Source organism: Dromiciops gliroides, chromosome 1, assembly GCF_019393635.1.
Source record: "Dromiciops gliroides isolate mDroGli1 chromosome 1, mDroGli1.pri, whole genome shotgun sequence".
NCBI classification, from domain to species: domain Eukaryota; kingdom Metazoa; phylum Chordata; class Mammalia; order Microbiotheria; family Microbiotheriidae; genus Dromiciops; species Dromiciops gliroides.
The window spans coordinates 97,762,026-97,789,401 of record NC_057861.1 but is presented as its reverse complement, the minus strand read 5'-3'; the positions used below and the strand labels follow the sequence as shown (position 1 = coordinate 97,789,401).

At 38.6% G+C, this 27,376-nt stretch overlaps 1 protein-coding gene across 1 annotated transcript in view; it reads right to left on the bottom strand.

Annotated features, from left to right (window-relative positions):
* TMEM71 (transmembrane protein 71) overlaps window positions 1-27,376 on the bottom strand; it is a 139,631-nt gene that overhangs the window by 85,966 nt on the left and 26,289 nt on the right. The window contains exons 2-5 of the mRNA XM_043991642.1: window positions 21,697-21,771; window positions 18,805-18,880; window positions 9,763-9,823; window positions 4,817-5,029 (exon numbers count right to left, since the gene is read on the bottom strand). Coding sequence (XP_043847577.1) covers window positions 4,817-5,029; window positions 9,763-9,823; window positions 18,805-18,880; window positions 21,697-21,771 — 425 coding nt within the window. The remainder of the gene's footprint in view (window positions 1-4,816; window positions 5,030-9,762; window positions 9,824-18,804; window positions 18,881-21,696; window positions 21,772-27,376) is intronic.

Genomic DNA, 27,376 nt, shown 5'->3' with positions numbered 1-27,376 from the left:
CCTACCTTATATGAGTTTTCCATAAAATAGTCTTTTAGACAAATGTATATTTGGCATTCAAACAATTGGCTGGTCCTTTGGAGTTGTACTCTCTGAAGTAGAGTTTGAATGTTTGGGAGTTCAGCTCAAAAAAGGACCTCAGTGTCTGATACCTTATCTTGCCAGGTGACCTTCAGAATCTTCTTAAGACAATTCAAATGGAAGCAATTCAATTTCCTGGCATGGCACTGGTAGACTGTCCAGGCTTCATGGACATAGAACAATGATATTAGCACAATAGCTCTATAGACCTTCAATTTGAGAGACAGCCCAATACCTCTTGTCTCCCACACTTTTTTTCAGAACCTCCCAAACAAGGACCTAGCTCTAGCAATGTGTGTGTCATTCTCATCATCTATGTGTACATCCCTGGAAAGTATACTGCCAAGGTAAGTGAACTTATCCACAGCTTTCAAAATTTCTCTATCCCAATGGTTCCATGTATGGATGGTGTGGTACTGGCTGATGGAGAACCTCTGTATTATTGGTGTTCATCGTCAGGCCAAAATTAGCACAAATGGCAGAGAATCTAGTCATATTCTGTTGCATTTTAGCTTCAGAGGCTGCCTTGAGTGCACGATCATCTGCCAGTAAAAAAGTCATACACCAACTCTCTCTCCAATTTAGTGCTGGCTTATAGCCTTTACAAGATAAATAATTTACCATCAATGCTACAGCTGACCTCAATGCCATTGTCATTCTTGTTGAAAGCATCCAACATCACTGATAACATCATGCTAAAAAGCAGAGGAGCAAGCACACAGTCCTGCTTCATTCCATTGGTGATTGGGAAAGTGCAATGGCATTGTCCATTATCCAGCACCCATGTGAGCATGCCATCATGGAAATGCCATACAATCATTGATGAACTCTAGGCAACCAAATTTTGCTATGATCTCCCCCAAGCCCTCATGACTGACAGCATCAAAGGCTGCAGTCAGATCAATTAATGTTGTATACAGACCTTTGTTCTGCTCCTGGCATTTCTCCTGGAGGTGTTAGGCACCAAATAACATATAGATTGTTCCTCAGCCCTTTCTGAAGCCACACTGGCTCTCAGGTAGATGACCATCTTCCAAGTGAAGGATCAGACTATTAAGGAGGACTCTGGCCAGAATCTTGGTGGCAATAATAATCTAGTTTCTTTACCTTTATTGAGATAGACAATGGAGGATCCTTGATCTCCTAGGGGATAACCTCATTTTCGGTTAGCTTTTGTATAAGCAGTTAAACTTCTTCCTTTTCAATCTCTGCCAGAATAGAATCATCACCAGGCACTTTGCCACATAAGAGGAGACTAATGGCATTCAAAACCTCTTCTTCAGTTGGAAGTTCAGTTAGAGAGGGATTGGCCTCAACCTGAGGTATACAGTCAATGGCTTCAGATTTGATTGATGATAGTCTGTTGAAAACACTATGGAAGTGTTCAGTCCAGTTCTCCAGGATCGTGTCTTTATCACTAATCAATGTGGCTCTGTTAGCACTGAGTAGTTGAGATATTAATTCTATCTTCACAACATCTCTTATATGTTCTCTACCACTCACTTAGACCCACCATAGTTCAGTTTCTTAACACTTCTTAGTTAGGCTACTGCAATAGCTTCAGAAGTTGACTCTATCCCTTGAATATTTCTACTCTCTAATCTAAACTCTATACAACTGCCAAAGCTATCTTCCATTGCCACCTGTCTAAGCACATTATTCCTTTCCTCTAAAACCTTTCGTGACTCCCATTGCCTACAGGATGAAATTAAAACTCCCCAGCCTGGTATTTAACTCCTTTCCCTTTCTGCAGTTTGGTTCCAACTTGCCTTTCCAATTATATTTCATATTACTTCCCATCAGATACTCTTCTGTTCCAGTCCAAATTTGACTAGCAACTGAATAGACTACCTTCTTCCATGCATTCCCAGAAGCCATTCTTCATATCTTAAATGCACTTCTGTCTCATTTCTGATCACGGAATTCTTTATCATCCTTTGATGATCAGCTAAGGTGCCACTTACTACTTGGGCCTTCCCTGCTTGGTCCTCCCAGTTATAAATGGTTTCTCCCTTTTCAAATTTGTGTTGTATCCCCCACAGCAAGCTTTTTGAGTGCAGGGAGTTCTTTATTCTCAGTGTCAGATAATTAGGGAACAGTGAGTTCATTTTGGAGTCAGGAAGACCTGGGATCAAGTCTACTTCTTACATACACTGGCTGTGTGACTTTGGGGATATACTTTAACATCTCGGTTAATACCTAACTTAACCCCTAACTCTCTAAAACTATGAATTTCAGAATGGTTATTGGAATAAATTGGTGGAAGGTATTTCTTCAGTAGAAAGTGCCTGCATCAATAAAACAACAGGTCTAGACTTAAAAATTAAAAATTCCCAGAAGCTGATTCAGAGCCTCACAAACCAGTAGGCACTTAATGCATGTTAATCTTGAATTTGAATTTAAATGGACCCTAAAACAACTTTAATTTCTTTTTTTATGGCTCTCTCCTTCATAAGAAGATTGTATTAAATCTCTAAGGTTCTTTCTGGCAGTAAAAATCTATGATTCAGTAATTAATCTAAACCCTTCTTGAACCTCTTCATATTTTCAATCTATGACACTTTCTGGAGGTAACAGGCTTTGTAATTTTACTTTTCAGGGCATAAAGTAATATTTGTTCTAAGGTTACCTCTTTCAAGTTTTAATCAAATGCTTATATTTAATGAATCAAGACATATGAGCTATTGCTATTTATAAAGGCTATAATAGATATAAACTGTTCATCCTTCTTTCATAACCAATTTATAGTGTTTTGAACTTAGAGAATCTTAGCAGTCATTTGGTGCAGCTTCTAAATTTTTCTCAGTGAAGAAACTGAGACCCAGGTAGTAAAGTGACACTCATTAGATTGCAAGCTCCTTGAGGACAGGGACTGTCTTTTGTCTCTTTTTGTATCCCCAGCTCTTAGCACAGTGCTTGGCACATAGGTAATTAATAACTGTTTATTGAGGTAAATATTATCTCAAATATATAGAGAACTAAGTCAAATCTATAAAAATACAACTGATTCCCTAATTGATAAATGTTTGAAGGATACAAACAGGCATTTTTCAGACAAAAAAATCAAAGCTATCTATAATCATATAAAAAAATTCTCTAGATCACTATAGATCAGAGAAATGCAAATTAAAAGAACTCTGAGGTATCATCTCACAGCTATCAGAGGGCAAATATAACCAAGAAGGAAATTTTTAGATGTTGGAGGGGATGTGGGAAAGCTGGGATCCTAATCCACTGTTGGTGAAGTTGTGAATGGATCCAAACATTCTGGGAAGCAATTTGGAACTCTGCCCAAAGGACTATAAAACTTTGATACAGCAATACCACTGCTAGATTTTTATCCCAAAAACATCCCAAAAAAGAGGGTGAAGACCTATTTGTACAAAAATATTTATAGCAGCTCTTTTTGTGATGGCTAAAAATCAGGAATCAAAGGAATGCCCATCAACTGGGGAATGGCCAAACAAGCTATGGTATATGATGGTGATGGAATATTATTGTGCTATAAGAAATGAAAAGCAGGATGATTTCAGAAAGACCTGGAAAGACTTGTATGAACTGATATATAGTGAAGTGAGCAGAACCAAGAGAATGTTTTCCACAGACAGCAATATTGTTTGAGGAAGAACTGTGAATGATTTAACTATTCTCAGCACTACAGTGATCCAAGACAATCCCAAAGGACTATTGATGAAGCATACTATCCACCTTGAAAGAAATAACTGATATTGATTGAACACAGACTGGAACATGCTAATTTTCATTTTCTTTCATTTTTTTTCTTTTATTCAAGTTTTCTTATAAAAAATAACTAATATGGTAATGTTTTACATAATTGCACATGTATAATTTATATCTGATTGCTTACCACCTCAGGGAAGAGGGAAAGAAGGGAGGTAAGGAGGGATACAGTTCATAACTCAAAAAAAAATGTTGATTGGTTTCCTAATTGATTGATTGCCCAGGGCAAAAAAAAATGTAGTAGAAGAATCAGATCTAGAAACTGAGGTCTCTTGACTCTTAGTCCAGGGTTCTTTCCATGACACCATGCTGCTGTCAATACTACAACATCTAGTCATCATTGCCATCAAGAGATTCATATTTCTGCTCTCTAGAATCCTAGGTTGAGCTGGTTGATTGGCTGTTTTACTGAATAGTGAGGCAGGATGGTGTATGGAAAAGATGTCTGGCCTTGGAGTCAGGAAAAGTTAGGCTCAAATCCTGCCACTAAAACAAAGGGGATGACTAGTAGTCATTTACTCACGTTCTTTGAACATCAGTTTCCTCATCTATAAAATGGGGGGATGGAATTTGTAACTCAGCTTGATAAACACATCTTAAAAGAGGTAATGTATTAAAACTTTTTGCAAATCTTAAAACAGTATATAAGTAATAATAGCAAGTATTTATAGGTTTGCAAAACACTTTACAAATTTGTTGTTGTTATGTCTGACTCTTCATGACCCCATTTGGGAATTTCTTGGAAAAGATATTAGAGTGGTTTGCCATTTCCTTTCCCAGCTTGTTTTATAAATGAGGAAACTGAGGCAAAGAAGGTTAAGCAACTTGCCCAGTATTGCACAGCTAGTAAGTATTTGAGGACAGATTTGCATTCAGGAAGATGAGGCTTTCTAACTCTAGGCCTGGCATTATATTCACTGAGCCACTTAGATATACGTGCCATCATTGCTGTGCCCTTGTCACGAGCTCTAGAAATAGGATACCACTGACTTACTTGACCAAATTCTCTTTGTATACGACGCTCGTCTGAGTGGGACTCAGAGTGATGTTGCCATCTTCATCAGAAAGAAAGCTATCCTCTGTTAAAATGTAATAGCCATTGGTGAGGAGCCGGGGGCTTCGGCGGCAAATAAAGTGGGAACCCGTCAGGGGATTTATGGAGCAGCATTCCAATGGGGTGTCGCCATCCAGAAAAGTACAAGCATAGCTGGAGAGAAGAAAAAAAGCAAGCCTGTAGAATTTCAAATCTTCACATGCAGGATCAAAGATAAACTTTTGCATCTGGCATTTGTCAATCCCTAGAAATCCCTGGCACCCCTCTCCTGGTCTGACTAGTAATTTCTAATCTCCCCTACCCTCAAGGTAAACTCCTGGGAAGCTGTGCTGTGACCAGCAGTTTCTAACTGCCCCTGATCCTGGGCAGAGATAGCTCCAAGGACACTTCTGCAATCCCTCCCTTTCTGTAGTTAGGGTAGTCTTTATGCTGCTATCCTCTACTCTACTCTTCCCATTTTACAGAGGAAGAAACTGAGTCTCAGAGAGGCTGAAAGGCTTAAGTGCCCACAGTCATATGGCTGATCAGTGTCAATGGCTCTATATGAAGCCAAGCCTTCAAATTTCCAGGTCCCAGGACTCTATATACTGCAATACTGTCTCATAATGGTAACAAATGCAACTGGCTTTGTGTCTTCCTGTTCCAAAGCACTTTTTATATACATGATCTCATAAGATCCTTATAACAATCTTGTAAATTAGTGTAAGAACTACTTGTTCCATTTTATAGAAGAGGAGACTAAGTAACCTACCCCAAACACACAGCTAATAAGTGTCAAAGTCTAGCATCTAAGCCAAGTCTTCTGACTCCAAGTCCAATACACCTCTCACTGTACCATATATACAACAAAAGTTGATTGACCTCAAGTTCTACTAGAAAAGTGGTCCATTTTCCATGTGACTCAATGGAGTCTCAGAGAGGTCAAGTGATTTGACCACTGTCAAAGAGCTGTGCTTTGAAGCCATGCCTCTCAAGCCCAGGTCCACCCATCTTGGTGGATCCTCATGACAGTGGCAAAAGTATTGACTCCAGAGTCAGAAGACCTAGGGGCAGACTCCTCCTCTAATGTTTAAGATCTATGTGACCATAGACAAGTCACTGAACTGCCCAGGGACCTTGGTTTACTCATATGTAAAATGAGGGAGTTGGGCTAGTTGCTTTCTGAGGTTCCCTCATACTCTTGATCCATGAATCTATAAATGCTAGCAGTGGGGTAGGTGTTATTGAAAATAAACAATATTATTTGTGTAATGGGCCAGTGTTGGTATTTCCTTTTTACAAATGAACAGTCTCAAAGAGGGCCAAGGAACTGTCACCAGTCACATCAATAGGAAGTCATATAATAGGTACTAGTGCCCAAGTCTTCTGAGGCCTTCATCCTGATAACTAGTCTTTTTAATTATATGGTGCTAGTCACTTGGTCATCTATTAAGTGCCTATTATATGCCATGTACTCTAGAGGTAAAAAGAAAGGTAAAAGACAGTCCCTACTTTCAAGGACTTTACAGCCTAATGGGGGAATACAACATGCAAACAATTGTGTACAAAAGGTATAGATATAGATATAGATATAGATATAGATATAGATATAGATATAGATATAGATATAGATATAGATATAGATATAGACATAGACATAGACATAGACATAGACATAGACATAGACATAGACATAGACATAGACATAGACATAGACATAGACATAGACATAGACATAGACATAGACATAGACATAGACATAGACATAGACATAGACATAGACATAGATATAGATATAGATATAGATATAGATATAGATATAGAAATAGATATAGAAATACATACAGATACAGATATAGATATAGATATAGATGAGATGTAGATGATGCAGATGTAGATAGAGATAGAGAAAGAGATGATAGAGATAGAGGTAGATAGAGATGGAGATGGAGATGCAGATGGAAATAGAGGTAGAGGTAGAAGTAGAGGTAGAGGGTAGAGGTAGAGGTAGAGGTAGATAGATATAGATATAGGATAAATTGGAGAAAATCAACAGGGGGAAAGAACTAGAATTAAGAGGAATTAGGAAAAAGTTTCTTGCAGAAGGTAAGATTTTAGTTGAGACTTGAAGGAAGTTAGGAGGTGGAAATGAGGAGTGAGCGACTTGCAAGCATGGAGGACAGACAGGTGCAAGAAACACCAAGGAAGCCATCATTACTGGATCCTGGGGAGTATAAAAAGAAAATTATGAAGGAACCAGGTTGTTATGGGCTTTAAAAGCCAAACAAAGAATTTTCTATTTGAACCTAGAGAAGCCACTGACATTGACCAAATAGTGAGATGACATGGTCATTCCTGAGCTTTAGGAAGATCAGTCTGACTGACAGCGTACTGGAAGCTAGACTGGAGTATGTGTGTGGGGGGAGGGGTGTGGATTTGAGGCAGAGGGACCAATCAGCAATCTGTTGCCATAGTCCTGTTGTGTGTGTGTGTGGGGGGGGGGTGATGAGGACCTGCACCAGAATGGCAGCAGTGCCTAGGGACAATGCTACCTACTTGAGTAGTTAAATATGCACCATGGGCCCAGTGGTTGTAATGCTTTGTGTTCCAGTGGGTAAGTTCTTGAAATCTGAATGATAATGGGGTAGACCCAAAAATAGCACTAGGCATTGAGTAAGGAGTCTTAGGTTCAAGTCCAAGCTGTGGCACTACTTAAAACCAGCAACAATACTTTCCCTACCTAATTACTGTAAAGAAAGTGTTTTGTAAACCTTAAGAACCCTATACAGGGTATTCCTAAAAGTCTTCATGAAATTTAAAGTTGTTGAAGTTACTCAAGCTTTAAAAATAGCATAAAGCCTCTTGGGATGCTTTGTCAGTTAGAGTTACGGCTTACATATTTATCATGCTTTAAATTTTCCTTTAGATACCTTACCTCACTCAAGAATCACAGCTGCATGGTATAAATTAGAAGATACAAGATTTTTTTTCTTTATTTTATAGTTGAGGAAAGTGAGACTCAGAAAGATGAATGGACTTGTCCACACAGGAAGTATCAGAGCCTGGATCCAGCCTAGGTCTCCCTGACATCCATCACTGTTATCTACTACATGTGCCATACCGAGTATGATCCATTTCCAGCTCTAATGAAGAGGTTTCAATGTCTTATAAAATTTCAAGGTCAGCCTCTCCTCAATGTCTTTTCTTTGTAATGTTTTTAGAATTCATCATCCTCCCTTGGCTATAAGCACTTCTGGTTTCTGAGTTACAATAATGGTGTTTTGTTGTTGTTGTTTTAAGTTAATTCCCTAGAAGATCAAACAATTCAATTTGACCTGGTCCCCAAGAGAGACCATTATGTCCAGCTCCTGAATCTCTTGACTCCAGCCTTAAATGTGCTATGACCATCAGAGGAATTTTTAGCTGCTTTTCAGTAGGTTCCTTCCAAGGGGCTTACTAAAAAAATAATGTCACCCCACCCTAAATTTCTTCAACTTGAGCATCCCCTCACATAGGAATTTTCTGTTGCTGTGAAACTGGACACTTCATGGGGCCCCTCAGATCTTCCATTCTCCCCCTTCCACTAGGACACAGAAGAGCTAGGTCAGAGAAGCAAATTCTGAGTCTGTTAGATTGCAAGCTCCCTGAGGACAGCTTAGGGAGTTGTCTTTTGCCTCTTTTTGTATCCACAGTGCAGAATAATAGATACTTAATAAATGTTTATTGATTTATTAAATGAGTAAGGCTTTGTCCTTTATTAGATCTAATCTTAAATAATACATCATTTAACTTTTCTGAGGCCCTGTGTCATCATCTGTCCAAAAGAACTAGGTGGATAGATGCCTGGCCTATAGTCAGGAAGACCTGAGTCCAAATTTGTCTTCAAATATGTACTAACTGTGTGACCCTGGGCAAGTCATTTAACACTGTTTGCCTCAATTTCCTCATCTTTTACAACTCATTTTACATGAGAAAATGTAAACTGCTCCAGTACTTTTGCCAAGAAAACCCCAAATAGGGTCACAAAGAGCCATACAGAACTGAAGAACAACACAAAAACAACTTTCAAGGAGCTTACAAAGGATAAAGGACTATGAAATGTTAGAATCTTAGATACAGCAGGGCCTCAGAAGCCATAAGAGTAGCTCCCATTTTTATAGTTACTTAAAGTTTACAAAACACTTTCATCACAACAACTTAATGAAGTTATGTTGTGCAATTATCCCCATTTTCCAAACAAAACTAAGACTTACCTATGAGCACAAAATAAGGATTTGGACTCCAAGTCTGGTGGATGAATCTTTTATAAAATATGTTTGACTATAGGTCACTCAATCTACTTCAATACTTTAATGTTAATAATATTAGTAATAATAATAAACATTTATATAGTGCTTAATATATGCCAGGCACTGTGCTATGCATTTTACAAATTTTATCTCATTTGATCCTCACAACAATCATAGAAGGGAGGTGCTATTATTATCTCTATTTTGCAAATGAGGAAACTGAGACAAATAGAGATTAAGTGATTTGCCCAGGGTCACAGAGTTATGGGTCCGATGCCAGGTTTGAACTCAGGTCCTCCTAATGTCAGGTCTAGCATTCTATCATCATTGCACTTCCTAGATGCCCCAAACACCTCCAGTATCAAGGAGCTCACTACCTCAAAGATACATAATGGACCAAGTCACTTCCACCACCATTCATCATGAATCCAGAGCCTGATTTGGGACCACCTAAAAGAAAATGGCCCAGAAAACTCCATAAGACATATACCTTCCCAAAGCATTGAATTATTTGGAAAAACTTTTTTTTAAATGATTAGCAATAAACAAATGAATCAGGACTACAATTTGGAATTTGCATTGCTTTTCCTACAGAAAAACTATAGCCTGCCAGATTACCTTGGGAAAATACATCTGGGTGATAGAGTCCCACTTGATTTTCTTTCCAGTCCAGGAGAACCTAGGCAAATAGGCAAAAGAGAAGAAAAGGGGAGGGAAAAAACCCAGAGAGCCTGATTAAACAGGAAAACATACTATACAGTAGAAACTTTGTACATGTGGTTGGTAAAAATCAAATACCCGATGTCCCACCCGCATAACTAAACTTAAGTCAGACTAGATTTAAAAATTAATCTCTAATAGCAGTTTTGTCCCTGGCATCTGGAAACCAGCAGGCAGAAATAAACTATGTTCTTGGGTGTTTTGTCTTTCTCTTGGGGTTTATTACTCTTCAGTCTCAGAGTAAAGCTTTCCTTTGGAGGTAAATTCATGAGAGCCAGAGGGGGCATGAATAAATCATTACCACCCAACAGAGATCCGTGAAATAGAGAAGGATCACATTTTGTGAGAAGAGGAAACCCTAAATTCATCATAACAAGTATTATTAATTTATTTATTTGCCTGTGTATTTAGCCTTCTGGGTAATTTATGAAATTAAATTGCCTGCCAAAGACACCCCCACCTTCCTTAGGGCAAATTGATAATATTTTGTCATAAAAAATAATGAAGGTTAGAAAAGTAGGTTCTTATTTTCAAAAGTGGCATGATTTATATGGCTAACAGAATGTGACATGGTAGTAAGGAGGATGAACTGGCTGTTTCAGAAGGTTGGGGCTGGAGCCTTTCCTACAACTTACACGAATTTTTCTCTAGGCCCCTAATAATACCAGCTAACATTTAAATAAACTACTTTACATACATTGGCTCATTTAGTGCTCCTGACAACTCTCTGAGGCAAGAACGGAAAATATTATGATCATCACTGCTTTATAGATGAGGAAACTGAGCCCCAGAGACCAGTGAAGTGACTTGTTTCTGATCATAACACCAGGGGCTGCCAAAAGCAGCATTTGAACCCAGGTTCCTCCTGACTTCAGGGCAGGAACTCTTTCCTCTGTAACACTGTGCTACCTCTTAGGCTAGTCTAGGCAAGAATTTTCATATCTCAGAAGGAAGTTGAGTGTCCTCATCTATAAAAAATGAATATAATATTTTTACTACCTACCTTCCAAGGTGGGTGTTTAGAAAGTGCTATATAAAGCATGGCACAAAGATAAGTGATTATAATTGGGAATACAAAAATTAAAAGATGGTTCTGTGGGTGTTTAACTTGATATAGAGATATCTGGACCTGTGCTGTCATCAATGTGGGGAATTTCCAAGACATTAATAAACAATTATATGTGTACTTGTTGTCTCCCCCAATGGAATGTAAGTTTCTTGAAGATAGTGATTAATTTTCCCTTTTGTCTTTGTAAGCTCAGCACCTAGCATAGTGCCTGGATTTTTAAAAAATACTTGTTCATTCTTCTATTGATTGATTGATTGAACATAGATGAAGATCAGCAAGTCCTCTGTAACTTATAGTGTTTAAGAATAGTATAAGGAATTGACAAATTATCATAGTATCACTCAATTTGAATGTATCAAAGACAGGACTTAAATACTTGAATCTGGTTCTATCCTCCTATGAATGTGGAGAGAGAAAGGGGGGGGGGAGGGAATACACACACATATATACATCACAACAATTTGACATATACATATGTATGTGTAGATACATACACAGATATGTATGCACACCTGTGTGCATGCATTTCTGTCAAACATACATATCAGTAAGTCAATCACTCAATAAGCATTTATTAAGTGCCAAGTATATGTCAGGCACTGTGGTAAGTGAGCACTAGGGATACAAAAAAAAGGAAAAACGTAGTCCCTGCTCTCCTACAACTCATAGTCTAATGAAGAATACAATATGCAAATGACAATGTACAAACAAACTACATAGAAGATAAATATTAAATAATCAGCAGAAGGAAGAAACAGGAATTAAGGACTGGGAAATACTTCTTGTAGAAGGTAGAGCTTTAGCTGAGACTTTTTGAAGGAAGCCAGAGAAGCCAGGATGCTGAGATGAGGAGGGAGAGAATTCTAGGAATGAAGAAGAGCCATTGAGAATGCCAAGTGTCGGGGGCAGAGCCAAGATGAAGGAGAAAAGGCAATGACTTACCTGAGCTCTCCTCAAGACCGCTCCAAATACCTTCAAATAATGCCATAAGACAATTCCTGGAGCAGCAGAACCCACAAAAAGACAGAGTAAAATAATTTTCTAGCCAAAGACAACTTAGAAGGTTGTCAAAAAAGGTCTGTTGTACCAGGGTGAGAGTAGAACACAGTCCAGTGTAGACCCAGCCACAGCCACAGAAAACCAGGAACAGGCCTTGGGAGCCTCTGAATCAGCAGCAGCAGCAGCAACAGCTTCTGGAACTCAGCCCAAAGACGGTAAGGGGATCGTACAATTGGCCAGAGGGAGATTACAGGGATCTCTTTGCCAGCATTTACACAGGACCCTATTGTGTTGCCCATACTCAGATGCAAGTCACAGTCTTGGGTGGTGGTCCCAGGCTTGGGAGGAGCACATGCACCCTGGAGCTTGTGGCCACAGTGGAGTGGGACTCTGTTCATATTTCCAGAGCAGAAAATCAGGCCTGTGGCTACTTGCAGACAAGAGCACAGGCCAGGAGAGTAGTAAACATACTTCTCCTTAAATCATACCACATTGGAGGAACTAAAAACTTACAAATTCCCAGAAGTATCTCTGAAAACAGCTGCACAAACTCCCTGAAGCTTGGGACAGTGCACCTTCCACTCTGGAAGCAGTGCCCCACTTTAACAAAGAGTTAAAAGTCAAGAAATAGGCTGGGAAAAGTGAGCAAACAGAAAAAATGGTGACCATAGAAAGTCTCTATGGTGACAAAGAAAATAAAAAACACTCTCAGAAGATAACAAAGTCAAAGCTCCTACATCCAAAGCTTTCAAGAAAAATATGAATTGGTCTCAGGGTATAGAAGGGCTCAAAAAGGACCTTGAAAATAAAGTAAGAGAGGTAGAGCAAAAAATGGAAACAAAAATGAGAGTGATGCAAGAAAATCATGAAAAAAGTCAATAGCTTGGTAAAGGAGACACAAAAAAATAATGAAGAAAATAACACCTTAAAAAACAGACTGGAGGGGAGTGGGGAGGGAAGGGAGGGAGGGAGAAAAATCTGAAATTGGAAATCTTGTATAAACAAAAGTTGAGAACTATCTTTACATGTAACGGGGAAAAAATAAAATACTTTATTAATTAAAAAAAAACAACAGACTGGGCCAAATGATGAAAGAGGTACAAAAAGCCAATGAGGAGAAGAATGCCTTGAAAAAACAAATTGACCAACTGGAAAAGAAGGTACAAAAGGTCTCTGAACAAAATAATTTCTTAAAAATTAGGATTGAGCAAATGGAAGCTAATGACTTTATGAGAAATCAAGAAACAATAAAGCAAAACCAAAAGAATGGAAAAAAATAAAAGGCAATATGAAATATCTCATTGGAAAAATGACTGACTTGAAAAATAGACCCAGAAGAGATAATTTGAAAATTATTGAACTACCTGAAATCTATGATCTAAAAAAGATCCTAGATATCATATTCCAAGAAGTTGTCAGGGAAAATAGCCCTGCTATTTTAGAACCAGAAGGTAAAATTGAAATCAAATGATCCACTGATCACCTCCTGAAAGAGATCCTAAAATGAAAACTCCTATGAATATTATAGCCAAATTCCAGAGCTCTCAGGTCAAGGAGAAAATATTACAAACAGCCATAAAGAAATAGTTCAAGTATTGTGGGGCCACAGTCAGGATAACACAAGATTTAGCAGCTTTTACATTAAAGAATAGGAAGGCTTGGAATATGATATTCCAGAGGTCAAAGGAATTGGGATTACAATTAAGAATCACCTACCCAGCAAAACTGAGTATAATCTTTCAGGAGAAAAATGTGTATTCAATGAAGGAGAGGACTTTAAGGCATCCATGATGAAAAGTCCTGAGCTGAATAGACTTTCAAATACAAGACTCAAGAGAAGCATAAAAAGGATAACAGGAAAAATAAATCATAAGAGATATTAAAAGGTTAAACTATTTACATTCCTACATGGGAAGATGATACTTGGAACTCATAAGAATTTTCTCATTATTAGGGCAGTTGAATGGAGTATATTTAGACAGAGGGTACAGGTGTGAGTTGAATATGAAGGGATGATATTTTTTAAAAAATAAAATTAAGGGGTGAGATAGGAATGCATTGAGAAAAAGGGAAAGGGAGAGGTGGAATGGGGTAAGTATCTCACATAAAGGAAGCAAGAAAAAGCTCATACAGTGGAGGGGAAAATAGGGAAGGTGCTGGGGAGTGAGTAACCCTTATTTTAATCAGAATTGGCTCAAAGAGGGAATAACATACACACTCAATTGGGTATAGTAATCTATCTTATCCTGCAAGAAAGTAGGAGGGGAAGGGGATAAGGGGGGAGGATGATAGAAGGGAGGGCAGATTGGGGAAGGTGGCAGTCAGAAGCAAAAAACTTTTGAGGAGGGACAGGGTGAAAGGAGATAGAGAATATAGTAAATGACATGGGGAGGGAATAGGATGAAGAGAAATATGGTTAGCAATAGTAACTGTGAAAAAAAATTGACGCAAGTTTGTCTGAAAAAGGCCTCATTTCTCAAACACATAGAGAACTGAGGCAAATTTATTAAAATAAGAGCCATTCCTCAACTGATAAATGATCAAAAGATATGAAAAGTTTTCAGATGAAATAAAGTTATCTATAGCCATATGAAAAAATGCTCTCACTCACTATTAATTAGAAAGATGCAAGTTAAAACAATTCTGGGGTACTACCTCATACCTATTGGATTTAATAATAGGACAGCAGAGGAAATGATAAATGTTGTAGGGGATATGGGGAAAATGAGACATTAATGCATTGTTGGTGGAGTTGTAAATTGATTAAAACATTCTGTAGAGCAATTTGAAACTATGGCCAAAGGGATATAAAACCATGTATACTCTTTGATCTCCTAGTAATACCACTACTAGGTCATTATCCAAAAAGAGATGAAAAAAATCAAAAAGTTAAAGGACTTATATGTTCAAAAACTATGGTAGCCCTTTTCTGGTGCAAAGAATTTGAAATTAATGAGATACCCATTAATTGGGGAATGTCTAAACAAATTGTGGGATGAAATTATCATGGAACACTACTGTGCTATAAGAAATGATGAGCAGGGGTAGCTAGGTGGAGCAGTAGATAAAGCACAGGCCCTGGATCCAGGAGGACCTGAGTTCAAACCCAGCCTCAGACACTTGACACTTACTAGCTGTGTGACTCTGGGCAAGTCACTTAACCCTCACTGCTCTGCAAAAACAAACAAATAAACAAAAAAGAAATGATGAGTAGGATGCTCTCAGAAAATCCTAGAAAAACTTGCATGAGCTGATACAAAGTGAAATGTACTGTATACAAAGTAACATCAATAATCTAAGATGATTAGCTGTGAATTACTTAGCTTTTCTCAGCAACACAATGATCTAAGACAAATCTGAAAGACTTAGGAAAAATGAGATCCATCTCCAGAGAAAGAACTGATGGTGTCTGAATACAGATTGATGCATATTTTTTAAAGTTTCTTTTTCTTAAGTATTTTTGTCTGTTTTCTTTCACAACCTCATATAGAAATATTTTGCACGACTACACATGTATAACATATTGAATTGCTTGAGTTCTTAGGGGGGAGAGGTGGGGAAGGAGGTAGAAAGAGAATTTGGGACACAAAGTTTTTTAAATGGACATTAAAATTGTTTTTCCATGTAATTAGGAAAAATAAAATTCTAAATAAATAAAAGAAGAAGAAGAAAAAGAGAATGCCAAGTGTCAGGAGATGGAATGTTTTGTTCAAGGAATAGAAAGAATTCCAGTATCACTGTGTTGACAGGTACATTACAGGGAAATAAGTTGTAAGATGACTGAAAAGGTTGGAAGAGGGGGGTCTAGGTTATAAAGGTCTTTAAAAGCAAAACTGAGGATTTTGTATTTAATGTTAGAGGCAATAGAGAGCTATTGGAGTTTATTGAAGAGGGGTTTGATATGGACAGACTTTCACTCAAGAAAGACCAATTTGTCAGCTGAGTGTAGGACGGTAACTATGGTGGGGAGAGATTCGAGACAGGGAGCCCAACAAGCAAGCTATTGCAGTAGTTTAGGCATGAATGACGAGGGCCTACACCTTAGTGGTAGCAATGTCAGAGAGGGGAAATGGGGCATATAGATGAGAGATGTTGCTAATGAAATATCCAACAGATTGGATATGGGGGGACAGTAAGAGAGTAAGGAGTCAGGGATGACACCTAGGTTGCAAGACTGGGTAACAGAGAAGATTGTGGTATCTTCAATAGTAATAGGGAAGTTCAGGAGAGAAAAGGGTTTGGGGGAAAAGATTATGAGGTTTTGGTTTTGGAAATGTTGAATTTAAGTTGTCAAGGAGACACTCACTTTGAGATGCAAAACTTGAGGTGAGGAGCAGCTAGGTGGTGCAGTGGATAGAGCACCGGCCCTGGAGTCAGGAGTACCTGAGTTCAAATCCGGCCTCAGACACTTAACACTTACTAGCTGTGTGACCCTGGGCAAGTCACTTAACCCCAACTGCCTCACCGAAAAAACAAAAACAAAAAACTTGAGGTGAGCAGAGAGGTTAGGGTTGGATAAGTATATTTGAGTATCATGAGCATAGTGATGACAATTGAATGTATAAGGGCTGGTGAGATCACCAGGTGAAATAGAATAGATGGAAGAGACAAGAGGCCCTAGCACAGAACCCTGGAGGGCCATACATTAGCAGGTGTGACCTGGATGAAGATCCAAAAAAAGAGACCAAGGTGTGGTCAAATAGGTAGGAGGAAACCCAGGATGGAGAATTGTCATGGAAACCTAGAGAGAAGAGAATATCAAGAAGATAGCAATCAATAGGGTCAAAGGCTGCAGAGAGATCACATTTGACAATTAAGAGTTTACCAGTAACTTTGGAGAAAGCACTGTCAGTTGGATAATGATGCTGGAAAACAAACAGGAGAGAATTAAGAAAAGAGCGAGAGGAGGAATTTAGCCACAAAATGGAGGAGTTATAAGGGATCATCATCATATCTAGCACTTATAAAGTGTCTACTATGGGTCAGGCACCTTACAATTATCATCTCATTTGATCCTCACAACAACCCTGGAAAGTAGGTGCTGTTATTGTCCCCATTATATAGTTGAGGAAACTGAGGAAAACAAAAGTTAAGTGACTTTCTCAAGTTCACTCAGTGTCTGAGGCTAGATATGAACTCAGATCTTCAAGGTCCAGAGTTCGAGCTACTGTACCACTTCACTGCCACCAATAACTAGCAGGGATAGATAGATTAAATGAAGGTTTCTTTGAGGCGGAGAGCAATGACCATATTTGTAGGCAGTAGGGAAGCAGCCAGTAGACAGGGAGAGATTATAGATAAATGAGAGAGTGGGAATGATAGAGGGAGCATTCTTTGAGACAGAATGGAATGGGATCACCTATTCAAATCCCAGGGTTTGTCTTCGCAAGAAGAGCCACCTCTTCATGTGAGGCAGGGTGAAGGAGATATCAGAATAATATGAGATGAGGAGGATGAAAGAAGAGGGAGCTCTCATCAGATGACCTCATGTTTGTTGGTAAAATATAAAAGGTTCTCAGCTGAGAGTATGGGGGCAGGGAGAACTAAAGGATGAAAAGGTTTGGAAAAGCCATTTGGGTAAGATATTAAATCAATTAGAAAGGTGTAAAAAATATTGCCTTTGGGTCCAGTTGAGATTATGTATTATACATTTATAGTGAATCATGTCTGCATGGTTGCATGATTTTCTCCAATTTCATTTAGCAGTGTGTGAGTAAGAAAGAGTGAAGGAAGTGGAGGGTAGAAGTAATCCAGGATGGAGGATTGGCAGAACAAGACTGGTCACAGGATGAGAGGGCAGTATACTCAAAAGGAATAAATGGTCTGGTTCACCAGGCAGTCAAGATGGGGAACTTAGACTAGTGTAGTCAGGAATCAATAAAAAGTGATGGTCTCTGGAGTACCTGAGGGGATGGAGGTCACATAGAGGATGAAGAACAGGGTTAGGTATTGCAAGACAGAGAGAGAGATGAATTGACAGCAGATTGTGATAAGGGGTTTTCAGAGCTCATGAACCTGGAAGTGGTAGATTTGTGGATGATGGCAAGACCAGCTTCACAGACTGTCTGTAAAAATGTTTTTAAACACATAGATTTAAATTCAAAAGAGAAAAAGCACACCAAAAGCAGATGGTATTTACTAATTGCATTTCAGGCAACTTGGACGTCAACTGACTTCAATCCATAAGATTGGAGACAGAGGACTGGATTGGAGGAGCTCCGGGATCCTTGCCAATTTTTATTATGCAAAAGTTGTCCATTCCACTGTGACTGCAGATAGAGAATTTTATAGATATAAAATGATTTAGAAAGTAGCAATGGAGAAAAGAGTGACAGGAAGGTATATTTTAGATCTAGTCAGTGGAACTTTTTCAACTTATCTGAAGGTTTAATGTGCCAAAGAAAAGATTTTGAAGATTCAAATAGGGCTGGTTAAGTTAGAGGGAACAAAATTGTGGTGGTTTGAGGGGAAAATAAGAGGAAGGAAGAAAGAAACTTGAAACAGCTACCATGTGAACAACGCCCTTGTTTTTGCAAGTAGCTATCAAAATCATTCAGCATTTTCCCCATGCCTAGAGTTTTGCATCTTAATTGTTGCTGATAAACAATCTTCCTTCTCATTTTTATGCTCAGACATCTAAAAAAAAATCATGATTTTTTCATTGAAAGCAAAAAAACAAAAACAAAAACAAAAACACCCAACAACTTGCATTTCTTTCAAAGAAAGAAATGAAGTCAGATTCATTGCCAAAGCATACCCAGCATTTAAGAAATGCAAACCACTGACAGATGGTTAATGGTACAAGTATCAGCAAAATCAAAGCAAGGAATCTTTCAGGAGATAATTGTGCTGAGCAGAATTCAGACATTTACTTGCTACTGGCGTTGATGTGAGCTGAGAGATACGGTACATGTTGGGAAGACCACTTGTACAAACTCCATAGATCGTCTGCAAAAGAGGTTAAGGAAAGGTTGATCCATATTAAAAATAGAACAATCCTAAAAAAATCAGATGGCATTTACTAATTTTGTTAGATTTGGACATTCGGTAATAAATATCTCTAAGACTAAAGAAAGGAGGTGGGGCTAGAGGATGGCTACCTGGGGACCTTTACAAACTTTGCAATTCTATAATAAATTTCCAGTGGTTTTACCAAATTCATGAAAATGTTGTGGAGTTTCTTTTTTCTTTAAGCAATAGGCTGATTCAAATTGTAATGGCTGCTCCTTTAAATACACAAGCTAAAATGACTCCATGCAATCCCATGTTATATGATGCACAAATATTGAAAATGGTAAACAGCAATACCTGAAAAACAACTCTTTACATTTTTTCAGTACATCTTGGCTATAACATGTCAAACCATATTTGGATATGGGCCTGGGTTGTTTGCACAGCAACCTAGATCATGCATCCTTCTATATCAGGAGATGCCAGGGCTGTCATGTGTTTTGTGTCAGCTCAAGCATTCACAAGTGGCCTGAGGAGAGCTGCATTCCTAAGAATAAGGACAGACATGCATTTGTGAATCCAGTTCACAAGTGCTTATATTTTACTTTTCAATAATTCTCAACCACTAATGAAACACCAATAAAAGCATATGGATGAGAGGAATTTGAGTTGACGTTCCTATAACAAGCATTCTGACATTCTGTTGACTGCTAAATGGAGTATGCTTTACTGTTAAGAAAGGCTTGGAGTGGGGGCGGCTAGGTGGCGCAGTGGATAAAGCACCTGCTCTGGATTCAGGAGTACCTGAGTTCAGATCAGGCCTCAGACACTTGACATTTACTAGCTGTGTGACCCTGGGCAAGTCATTTAACCCCCATTGCCCCACAAAAACAAACAAAAAAGAAAGCCTTGGAGCTAGAAGGGGATTTAGGGATAGTCTGAGCCCCACTTTTTACAAATGAAGAAGTGAACCTCAGGAAGGTGATCTTAAAAGAAGGAGGAGGAGAACAACAACAAGCTAATATTCAAATGATGCTTTAAGATTTGCAAAGTGCATTACATATATTATTTCATTTGATTCTTACAAAGCGGAAAGTATAAAATACTAATTTGGTATTTTTCAGTCATTTCAGTCATGTCTGACTCTTTGTGATTCCACTGGGGGTTTTATTAGCAAAGATACTGGAATACTTTGACGTTTCCTTCTCCAGCTCATTTTACAGATGAAGAAACTAAGCAAACAAGACTAAGTGTCCAGGGTTACCCAGCTAGTTTAGTGTCTGAGACTAGATTTGAATTTAGGAAGATGAGTCTTCCTGAATCTAAGCCGGGTACTCTATTCCCTGTGCCACCAAGTTGTCAGGTACTATTATTATAATACCCATTTTATATGTGAGAAGACTGAGTTTAAAAGAGGTCACACATACATATATGTGTGTACATGAGAAAGTTTATGTTAGTTTATTATTCTTGTTTTAATGTAGCGCACATGAATTGTTAAAAGAACTGAGATTTAATCCAAATAAAGAACTCCTGGTACAGTCTCTCTATCCATTCAGGTTGCAGTCCTATGATTTATTACATCATAGGTTTCAAGCTAAATGAATCCTTAAAGATCATGGAATCCAATTTCCTCATTTTAAAGAGGAAAAATTAAGATTTAGAGAGGTGAAAATAATTTTCCCTAGCTGTTGTTGTTGTCCCTAGGACAAAGATAAGCAAGATATGACCCTAAGTCATCTGAGTACAAATCCAGCATTCCATAGTGCCATCTAAGTCCTAGGGAGATGTCTGGAACATCTAGACTTTAAGTGACTTGCCTTATTCATTTGTTTCAGCCATGTCCAACTCTTCATGACCCTATTTGGCATTTTCTTGGCAAAGATATTAGAGTGATTTGCCATTTCCTTCTCCAGCTCATTTTACAAATGAGGAAGCTGAGGCAAATGGGGCTAAATGACTTGCCCAAGGTCACATAGCTAGTAATAAATACCAGACGTGAAATTTGAAGAGGTGAGTTTCTCACTGAGAAACTTCGTCTTACAGTGCAGATTGCCCAATTTAGCTGCATTTTATCATTTTGGAGAATTGCCTGATGTACTCAGAGGTTAAATGACTTGCCCAGGGTCATATATGTAGTCTGCATTGGGGCAGAATTTGAACCCAGGATTTCCTCACTCTGAGGCCAGCTCTGTATTCATTCTGCCACTTTACCTCTCAATGTAAGAGTAGCAACATTTTATTTTTATGTGTGTGACTTGAAATATGAGAAATCAAACAAGGCCCACAGTACCAGAAAGAATGTTCTTAAAACAACAATAATAGTAAAAACTAACATTTCTATAGCGCTTAAAAGTTTTCACCTTTGAGCAAAGCAAGCAAGGAACGTAAACACAATCTACTAATTAACTTCAAGAGTAACTGAACCCCCTGAAATTCCTTTAACATATTTGTAATTAAAACAAGAAATTAATTAGTTTGAGATGCTGCATATAAAAATAAAGTTATCATCTTGGTTTTGGATCAGGGTAGTTCTAAGCATGCACTATTCAAATTGATGCATTTTAATCTCTCCCTCACTAATAACTAAGTTGAACTTTAAGGTAACAATTCATCCAGTAGTTAACAAGGCAGCTACACCAAATGCTACATTCCTGTAGTCATGTACAGTTATACTGAAATACATCTGATCTAGAGTTTGTAACCATTAAGTCTTCATTTCTAAACCCTTTTAAGTTAAAAACAAACAAACAAACTGATCTAACAGGCTCCTCAAATGATTAGTCTGTCTCTAAGAAAGAATTGACTCATACGTTGTAAGGCTGAAGGGGATCCCGAGGTTCTTCTTTCCATTGACAGTGAAAAGTGCAATTCAAGGCTTCCCAGATCTGATAGTCGGGGCAGAAATCCTAGAATTTGCTGCTTCTCTGCTGAAAAAGGCATCAGCATGTCAACAGGTGCTGAAATCTTGCATGCAAGATGAATGTACTCTTCTCCCCTATTAAAAGAAACAAACTCACACACACACACACACACACACACGGGCACTCATGCATGCACACACATACACACTCTCACACACACACACACATGCACACATGCACACATACACACATACACTATAGTTTTGCCATCCCCAAAAGCTTCTTTAGGGGTTGTAACATTGTTTCCTCAGCTGCTTCCTCGGACAGAACAGCTTGTAGGTCTTGGGAAAGGAAAGCAGTTCTCTGACCCTGCTTGTTTCCTTTCAAAAACAGTCTACGCAATCAGAAGGCAGGGAGGCAGAATGAGGTCACATTTCCTGTCGGGTCTCACATCACAAGCATTGCCTTTGAAGAGCACACTCAAGTTCACTATTAGGTTCCTGAACAACCCAGAAAGGCGGGGGGGGGGGGGGGGGGGGGGGGGGGGGGGGGAGGAGAGCGATGCTGCCCAAGGACTGGGAGGGGGTGGGGTAGTGCTGTCCATATGCCAGGCTAGCTAGAAATAGAACTAGCATTCTTTCTAACACATACAACTAGAAATACAACTAACAATCCTAATTAGAGTTTTCTGAACTAATTCATCATCTCTCTCACTTTGGATGAAATAAAACAGACAGCTTTCAATTACATCTCTTACTTCTGAAACTCTACTTATTTCTGATTGCTGCCAGTTAATACTCAGTGTTCAGATAATTTCACAGGTTTGTTTTATTATTAATAATAACCTCGATTTGGAGAATACTGATGTGATCGAGGTGAGCTGGAGACTCAGTAGCTTAGTCTTTTTAAAATCCTGATGACCATTAACTGGATTGAACCACAGAGCCCTGAGCTTTACAAAGAAAATAGCTGCTCATATTTTTATATTTCCATAATAACTCCAATTAACACCTAAATGTCTATCAAAAAATTAGGCAATCTCATTTTCATGAACAATAAAAGAAAATAAACCTTTGGGAAAACTTACTGAAAAAATGACTGAATCTGTAGTTGTTAATTACTGAACTATATAGTATATTAAAGATTTTATTTATGGTGGGGGCCAATGATGATCTAGACTTGTGATTTTTGTCAGTTTGGGGAACTCTGTGTAGAAATGTCCCTCACTTATCCAGACTTTCAACTTTTTAACCAATCAACAAGCAGAGGGCAGCTAGGTGATATACTGGATAAAGCACCAGCCCTGGATTCAGGAGGACCTGAGTTCAAATTCGGCCTCAGACACTTGACACTTACTAGCTGTGTGACTCTGGGCAAGTCACTTAATTAACCCTCATTGCCCCGCAAAAACAAAAACAAACAAACAAAAAATCAACAAGCATTTAGTAAGCACAAAACTTAAATTAGACTTGGTCCCTGCCATTTAAGGAACTGATAATCTAGTAGGGTGATATAAGGACAAGATGGATAGTTCCAATATACCTATATCATATAAGTATAATAAATAGTTATAAAATGTTACAATATGGGATGCCAGGAGAATCAATAAACACTTTCTGGTGGTGATAGCTTTTGAGTTGGATTTAAAAGGAAGGGTGGGTTTTCAGTTACTGCTCTTGACCTTGCATCCTATTGAAAGAGATTTCATGTACACATATAAGTATAAACAACAGAAGTACCAAGCAGATTTGGGGGTAGGGGCAGGACTGGGAGCAGGACTAGTATAGGGAAAGGTCTCCTGTACAAGGTGATGTTTGAATGGAATTTGGAAAGAAAATAGGGACTCTAAGAGGGAAGGAGAAGAGGAAGTAAATTAGTGGCACAGGGAGACTCTCTATCCTCTGGGATGTTGTCAGAATGTTGCTTGGGAGACTTAAGATGATATGTGACCTGCCCGTGGTCACACAGGTAGTTTGCATCAGTCAGGACTTGAAGGCTGCCTTGCTCTATCTACGTTGTGCCAAGCTGCTTCTCAAGTATATTAAAAACCAACAAATATTGATTTAGTATATGTTCTGTGTAAAGCTCTATACTTACCATTTGGAGGCATAGAAAAACAACAAACACAAAGTGCCAACTGGGCATGGAGACTGTGCTAGGCATTGGGAGAGCTACAAAACTTAAATCAGACGTGGTCCCTGCCATTAAAGAATTGGTAATGAGAGGGCAAGATGGCTAGCTCTAATACACCCATATTATTTTGTTTTTTTGCGGGGCAATGGGGGTTAAGTGACTTGCCCAGGGTCACACAGCTAGTAAGTGTCAAGTGTCTGAGGCCGGATTTGAACTCAGGTATTCCTGAATCCAGGGCCAGTGCTTTATCCACTGCGCCACCTAGCCGCCCCCACACCCATATTATATAAAAGTACAATACAAAGTTATCAAATGTTATATGTATGGGATGCCAGGGGAATCAGGAAAAATTTTTCTGATAGTGCTAGCTTTTGAGTTGGATTTAAAAGGAAGGATGTATGTTCAACTAGTAAAAAAAGAGGAAGAAAGGGCACTCCAAGCATAGAAAAATAGCCAGAGAAAAGGCATAATGGCAAGAGAATTCTGTAAATATTGGACAGGCAGAGCGCTATTCTGCCTGTCTAGAGCATAAGATTACAGGGGAAGGGGTTAGCGGAGGGGAACATGACATGAAATAAGTCTGGAAATGTAGGATAGAAAGACAGGTAGAAGAATAGTTCAGGAAATCCTTGAATGCCAGAATGAAGAGCTTGAATTTTATTTGGGATATGGTAAGGAGCCACTGAGATTTTTAAGTAGAAGGTTAAAAAGTAAACAAATCAAGAAAAATCCACTAAGCACTTACCAAATGCCAGGCACCATACAAGATAATGTGTATTCTCTCAAGGAGTTTTAGGCCAATTAGGGAGGAAGAAAGTATACACATAAAAAAAAGATATCTAAACTTATATGGCTGTGTAAGCTGAGTCCCAAATGCATGGTACAAATAGCATTAGGAGTTCAGAAAAAGGAGATGTTACTATGGGCTGAGGTTGTCAGGGAAGACCTCAAAGAGTAGGAAGTAACTCAGCCAGATCTTGAAGGCTGTAAAGCATTCAAATGGGAAGAGCAGTGTTATATCAGGTGAGAAGAATAGTACATGCAAAAATTCGAAAGTGGGAATATGTCAGATACATGGAGGGAATGATACATAAGTACAATAGTATGACTGGAGCAGAGGAATCATGTAGGACAATATTTCTAGATAAAGTTATAAAGGTAGGTTAGGTAGATTGCGGAAGAGCATGTATGCTAGGCTAAGTAATCTAGACTTTATCTTGTGGGTGAAAGGGAGCCATTGAAGCTTTGGAGGATAATAGAGCATTACAGCAGTGAAATCATTAGTCCCAATAGTACTCAGAAAATCCAACTTTCTGTGTTACTAAGGGTAAAATAGATGTTTAATATGTGAAAACAACTATAAGCTATAAACGACTTCTGATTATTTTAACTTGTACAATATTCCCTTCTTTTATTGGAGATTGCTTAGTCTTAGTTGAATATAACCATCCTTACATTTTCTTTTTTTAATCATAAAAGTATTTTATTATTTTCCAGTTACATGTAAAGATAGTTTTCAACATTTGTTCTCATAAGATTTTTACTTCCAAATTTTTCTCCCTTCCTCCCTTCCCTTTTCCCTCCCTAACACAGAAAGCTATCTGATAAAGGTTATATATGTATAATCACATTAAACATATTTCTGCATAGTTATGTTGTGAAAGAAGAATCAGAACAAAAGGGAAAAATCTCAAAAAAAGTAGAAACAGTATGGTTCAATCTGCATTCCAACCCTATATTTTCAATGGGAGATGCTGGCTCTAAGATTCCATGAAGTTAAATAGGACCATAGAAATCACCTAGTTTGAGTCTCCATTATACAACTAAACTCATTATGGTACATTTAGAATTTTAATTTGTAGATTTTCCAATTGATACCATTCAGTTCACTTCTTGTACTGCTTAATTTCCCAAATGCAATGCATACTATTTCCTTCTTTTCAATTCCATGTCAACCTGTAGTATCTGTCCAAGATATATATATATATACTGAGGAACCAACTCAAAACCCATCTATCTAACTGCAGGTCACAATTTATATCTTCCAAGTGTCATGGGAGGATTATGGGCCCCGGTCACCCCAACAATTCTCTGGGGGGTTCAAGGAACCTTTTCCTTGAAACCTCAGGGGTTTTCCCTTGAAATCAAGTAGGCCTCTCCTTGAACACAATCAAGGACACACACACCCACCTAACGGAGATAAGCGGCACAGATTGAACTGAGCATGCTCCAGGACCATCACCCCACATTCCAGTCCTCCTAAGCATCTGGATGAGGTAATCCAGGAGAAGACCACCTGGAACCGCCCATCAGCAGACTGCTTAGACCCATCAGGACAAAGTTGACACCCACCACCAGATCTCTCACGAGGGATTCTTCCTACCACAGCGCAACGTGGGAAGACCACCAGCCCCTCACCCAATAAGAGACTCTTACCCACCCCCCATCGAAACCCTATAAAATGGCACCCCACAAGTCAGTTGGGGGGAAGCGTTTTGTTCTGGCAAAACCTTCCTCCCGGCCGGTTTCTCTTGTACCCCAATAAACTTGTTCTCTTATTCCTGATTAGGTCTTGTGCGAGAGTGTAATTCTTTACAGAGGAATCCTAAGGACCCACGTGCTTTCTCCTATCGCTTTCCCCATATCACAAGTGTAGACTATATGATAAAATACAATATGGCATAATTAAACCATCAGAGATCATGCCTAGGAGCAGCTAAGTCACAACTAAGCCTTTCCTGGGAACGCACAATCTCCTTTCCAACCGCCTCTCCACCACACCACTTTCTACATCTTGCTCTGTTTACTGTAATAACATCAATATTACAATTACCTCTTGGAAGGGCATGTATTTGTATTCATAGCACTTGATACAGAGTAAGCACTATATATACTTTCATTCAATATAACCTGATCAATTTCATAAATGATTTATAAATATCCCTTTTATTTTCTGTGAGGTTCCTTTACAAGATACTGAGGGATAGATTTTGGAGAGAGAAAATCTTAAAGTTGCTCTCTTTCATAACAATCATAATAGCCTGACAGGTGGACTATCACCTATCCCCAGCACAGTGGATTCTCCTACGACTCTCCTCAGTCAAGCCCATATGAATCAGTTTTAGCTGTCTGGATTGAGGAAACTTTATAATATATACATTACTCAATACTGGTAGACTGAAGGTTTATATCATAGAATCCTAGGTGACATACCTGTTAATTTCCTAATTGGTATTTTCCATGCCTTTCTCAAAGACAATGTAAAAGAGATTGGATTTGTGTTTTGCTACTTTTTCTCCCTGTAAATCTTATTGTGGGGCATGTTTTGCACAAATATTTAAGAGGAAGCAACAAAATACCACAATCTTCTGTTGCAACTGTTGGCTAGGGCAAAACTGAGGTCACACTAATGTCATTAAAGCCCCACCTCCACTCCTTCCTACCACCACTGCATCTCTACAAAAGTATGTAATCCACCTAGTTTGTGGGGGTTATT